The 4,991-nt window shown below is 51.5% G+C and overlaps 1 protein-coding gene across 1 annotated transcript; it reads right to left on the bottom strand.

Moving 5' to 3' along the window:
* Positions 1-526: 526 nt before the first annotated feature.
* LOC149809567 (small ribosomal subunit protein uS15-like) lies at positions 527-3,232 on the bottom strand. The gene is made up of 3 exons (XM_089994768.1): positions 3,110-3,232; positions 1,331-1,624; positions 527-592 (listed from the first exon to the last, which is right to left on the bottom strand). Exons 1-3 carry the CDS (start codon positions 3,203-3,205, stop codon positions 527-529), a joined length of 456 nt encoding a protein of 151 aa, XP_089850894.1. The 5' UTR covers positions 3,206-3,232.
* Positions 3,233-4,991: the final 1,759 nt, after the last annotated feature.

Below are 4,991 nucleotides of genomic sequence, written 5' to 3'. Positions count from 1 at the left end.
GCACATCCTTCACGTGAAGGCTGTTTTTTCGGAGATTATCTTTCTGTTCTGCTAATAAGAGATATAACAGGGGCGGCACACAATGGCTCCCACCTGATGTTTGCATAGCTTACTCGGAAGCCAACAGCTCAGCGACATCAGTGAGCTTGGTTGGTCGACATATGGAGCTCCAGCCGTCAAGGCAACTTGATTCCAGTCTATCGGTAACAAGGGGGGGTAGGGTGCAAATGCCTGCGGAATGGCATGCGCAACGCATGTCTGTGACCGTCGCGCTCGTGGGAGCTCGCTGAAACCCGTCGACAGAATTCATTCCGACGACCCAGTCAATTGTGAGAGAGTGGGGCTCGGGCGCAAGACTACGGGGAGGGCCACGCCAATCCACCCAACATGCAATCGGAGCTGCCTAAGTATTACACCAAGCATATTGACGAGTACATCACAGCTATGTGGTCTTGCGTGTCATCTAAGGCCACGCAGATAAACCAGGCCAGCTGCTCCAGGTACCTTTCAATAAGCTGAAAGCGGCTTAAGACACCAATGTAGAGGCAGTTGCTGACTCGTACTTCCACACTGGAGGCAGCTTCTTGGTTTGCTGCACGTCCACAACACAATCAATCAAGCAGCACAGGTGGCAGGTGATTACCTCACACCTCACACAGGGCAATGCTTATCCCAACGAAGGACAGATTAGCTGGTAAAACCAGCAGTGCACGAGCGCTTCTTGAAAATGTACGAGGGCAATGCTGACACCGACACATTCTTCGAGAATTGGACAATAATGTCCCTCACGTTGCCTGGCCAAGATTGCATTATAAAGAACCCTAACCCCAATCCCCCAGGTATCCCGCATATTGGCCTGTGATAGCTCAAGTGCTTGATGGGTGTGTCGCCAGAGATGCATCAGAAAACTTTGGTAAGTTTAGCGTCTTCACAATTGATCAGAAGCAGAACTGGTTATCCTCACTTGCATCTCGGGCATCACCTGACATCCCCGTTCCAAACTGGCCATGACCCCACGTGCTGCAATGACCTAAAACCCAGGTGTCAGCCATACTGTAGTACATATCTGATCCGGGTACCCTACAGTGGCTTGCAAAATGACGCGCTGCTCGAAAGTTGGCAGTACATGACAATGGCAGCTCTGAAACTGGCAGCAGGCAGCTGTACAATCAACTTCAAGCTGCACACAACAGGTGCATCCATTCAACTACGAACGATTCAAGCTACACAGGACAGGCGTCTCAAGTCCATTACAATCAATTCAAGCTGCACAACGCTGGTGCATTGATGCAATAACAATCACTTCAATCTGTACACTCGGCGGGCGCACCTTGTAGTAGCGCGCGAGACGGTGGATACGGGATTCGACGAGAATGAGGCGGAACTTGGCATCGCGGTCCTTGCGGAAGCGATCGAGGTGCTTGCGCATGGACACAGCCTTCTTAATGAGGAAGTAGAGGTCCTCGGGGATCTCGGGGGCGAGGCCCTGCTTCCGGAGGATGCGGAGGATCTTGGTGCCGGTGACCGTGGACACCTGGCCCACGCCGTGCAGATCACGCAGAATGACGCCGATCTGCGAAGGGGTTGTGCCCTTCTTGGAGAGCTTGCATATCAGATCTGTCGCCTGCACCGTCACATGCCGTCAGCGCATCGCTTGGCAATTGCCAATGCATTGCCAGGGAGTTTGCTTTGTGGGCCTGTATCCCTGAAACTACATATTGAAAAGACCACCACTACCAAGGTAACGCTAGGGCAATGAGCTGGCCACTAGAAGTCTGTTCCTACGTTGCTTTTGAGTTTGACTGCAACCGGTCGTACGTTACACTACACCGTCGAGTGCAGCGTTGTTCGGTGCCCCCTATCCCGAGGTGCCAACGAGCCTCTGAGGAGACATGCATAATCTTTGCTGCCCTCCCACCTGAGCGTACAAGATTGATACGTGACGTCCGGGCTGATACGTTGGAGCGCGATGTCCTGGCTGGGAAGCACCCGAGTGGAGTGTGCGCTGCAAGTGCCATTGGTAGCACTTTGCTGAGATGCTGAGATGCTTCTGGACAGCTGCTGGTTAGCGATTCATTGCCTGCTGAGGTTTTGGAACCAAGACTGTGGTCTGACGCCCTTTTGCAAGGCGCAGGCCGTGTTAGCAGGTCTGCTCACTCATGAGGTGCTGGTCCATTGGCTGAGACACTTTCTCAGCCACTGACCATGATCTCAGGTCACGCCAGGTCAGGCTATATCTGAGTCAGGCTGGTTGAGGTACACTTGCCTCAGTTTAAGGTGACCAACGCACTGATTCCCACGTAGTTCTTGGAGTTGCCAATGTCCATGTGGATGAGGTACTGTTGAAAGATACATCGTCATCATCTCAGCACGAATCCAGCTGTTATGGGTGATTCTGTGCACATTTCTGGCCGAGCCTCGGCCAACATGGGCAAGGAAATAAGCTCCATTCCAAACTTGGTTATACACCGCTTATCCCCGACTGACCTCCTCGACACTGTGCTTTTTTTTTCTCGACTGTTATGCTTGATGGATGTCATATAAGTTCTCCTACAGAGTCTCCTCCTGCTGGGTTCTATCTGAAGAGAGGCCCCCCAGTAAACTTTCCACGTGGCTTGCAGCAAAGTTCACCCGTCAGCAGTGCCCCATGCTGAAAGGCCACCCACACTTGATATATGACTTTTCTCATCTATCAATATGTAAATGCTCCACGTGCATTATCAGAATTCCTCCCAAGCATCTGATTGCCAGGACCGATCCAAAACTGTCATGTATGTGAGCATTGGGAGCGCTGGTTCAGGACGAAGCTGCTCTGGTCCAGCGATGAAGTCTTGCAGACATGAGCATTATGGCCGCTTATCACTAGAGGATGGAATGCCGATCACAATGGCCGACTAGGAGGCCACTCTCATCACTCACCAAAACGAGCAGCTACTAGAGACCAGGCCAGGAGACAAGCAATTGATATTGAGACACGGTGCCCATGTGGCATTCCTCAGATCGTCCCGGTGGCAGAGGCTATTAGCATGTGAACCCTATCAATATCCACGTCCCAAGCATCGTGACGAATCTGCCACTGGCATGATGCCGTTCCAAAGCACATGCATACCTCGCTATTTGAAACCTTCAACCATGATGGGGGAGTGCGCTTGAAGGGCTGAGCGGAACCGCTCATACCCTTGCCCTTTGAGTGCATACGACCCATGGTGACGACGTGCTCCGACTGACCCAAGAACTGCAGGCCATAAAGGCATGTTTGACAAGGTGAAGAAGGACCTTCAGTACACGACTCGTTTGTGAATGTGGCAGGGCCGAGTCAAATTTGCTGAGCTGCAGAAGAAACATATCGCTGCCGTCAACATAGGCACCAGGAGGTCATCTGAGCCGGCACGACATGAGTTGCACAGACTATACGACAATAGAAATACATATCAACACGACTGCATCGTGCTCTGCCCTACATGGACATTCATGGGCATGATGCAGGCTGTGCACGTATCCACTACCAATGAGGAGAAGAAGGCAGAGTTCACACCTGTTGAACACGCAGAAGAGATAGATGTGGTTGTTCAGTGTGCACTTAAGGTGTTGTCAAGGCTCCGTTTTACCTCGAAAGTTTGGCTTTAGTATTTCCGCGGAATGACAAGGGGGTCCAGAACCCCCTTGTGAGAACGCGGTGTTCCATGCAACTCGTCGACTTCGGTGCCACCGAAGCCCATCACTGGCAGTGACACTGCAGCATTTTCAAATCTATTTTTGTACCTTGAATCGAGGCTTGATGGCGTAACAATGCTTTTCTTATCCATGCCGGAGGGTCGGGCACGTACCATTGTACCATTGAAGGGCATTGCCAGCTAGTCCCTCAGGATTTGCTGCGCTAAACGTGCACTCTGTTTCTCTGGGAAACTCGCCAAATTCTTTGAGCTGCTGCTGGGCAGTTGTTCTGCAGGTGTTAGGGCTTTCACCACAATAACACACCAGCACACGTCTGCTACTTGTTGAGGGGCGACGGTTGAGGTTCATGGGCGTAAGTTGTCGACACTACCGTGGTGATGAATTCCGCTCAACCTGCAACCGGAAAAAGAAAATTCACATGTCCTTTAATAGTTTCGTGACCTTATACTGGCGAATGCTCAGCGCTCAGCAAACGCTCTCACAGGAGTACGCCTGGCGAAGCCAAACCGTTTTACAAATATAGATTGCACGGCGACGTTTGCTTTGGTTTCGAAGGCACGGAGCTCTGACAGTACTTGAAATTTGTGAGCCAAGAGCGATGTCTTCTTCTTGCCCCAGATTGGAGTGCGTGGGGCATGAAAGCAACTTCGGCACTCGCTGTTGGGTCCCCCAACAAGAACCCAACATGTGACAACCTGCCAGCTGTCTGAAGGGACATCCCACACTGCAAGCAGCATCGCTCCCTAACACGTACTTGAGTACAGTTGAGTAGATGTCACTGTCAAAAAAGGTGAGCACGCGCTCGCCCTCACAGATTGTCATGCATATATTGCTGCACGACTGTTCAAAGCCAAACCTCTCCAGTACCCGAGCAATGCTATAACCTGACACTGCATTCGAGTGAATTTATCTGATCAATCTGAGTAAAAAATGCTCGTGGTAAACCTTACCGCAGGCTGCAACTTGGTAGCGTATGTATGTCTACGAGAAACCCGCAGACGTACGGCCCTGGAGCCGTCAACGGCATGGCTACGGCACGAAAACGTTGCGGCGGTGATCACCCGTGTATCCTCCAGCAACGAGGGAGAGAGCGAGGGCATCACATGGCTTGTGTCTAGAGCAAGAGTTGAACGACCCCAGGCGTTGCCGCCGGGTACAATGTATATGGATGTCATTCCAAGCAGGCCTGTGTCAGTGTATTGTGCTAACAACATCTGAACTCCTGAGATGGAGGTGTATATTCAGTGAGTGACAGTGAGGGGTGAACCAAAAGCAGGAATTTAATTGCTGTACGTTGTGCTGAGTGCCATTGTGCG

This window comes from Nuphar pumila, unplaced genomic scaffold (genome assembly GCF_984573655.1).
Source record: "Nuphar pumila unplaced genomic scaffold, dmNupPumi1.hap1.1 HAP1_SCAFFOLD_1037, whole genome shotgun sequence".
NCBI lineage: Eukaryota > Viridiplantae > Streptophyta > Magnoliopsida > Nymphaeales > Nymphaeaceae > Nuphar > Nuphar pumila.
This window is presented reverse-complemented; position numbering and strand designations above follow the sequence as displayed.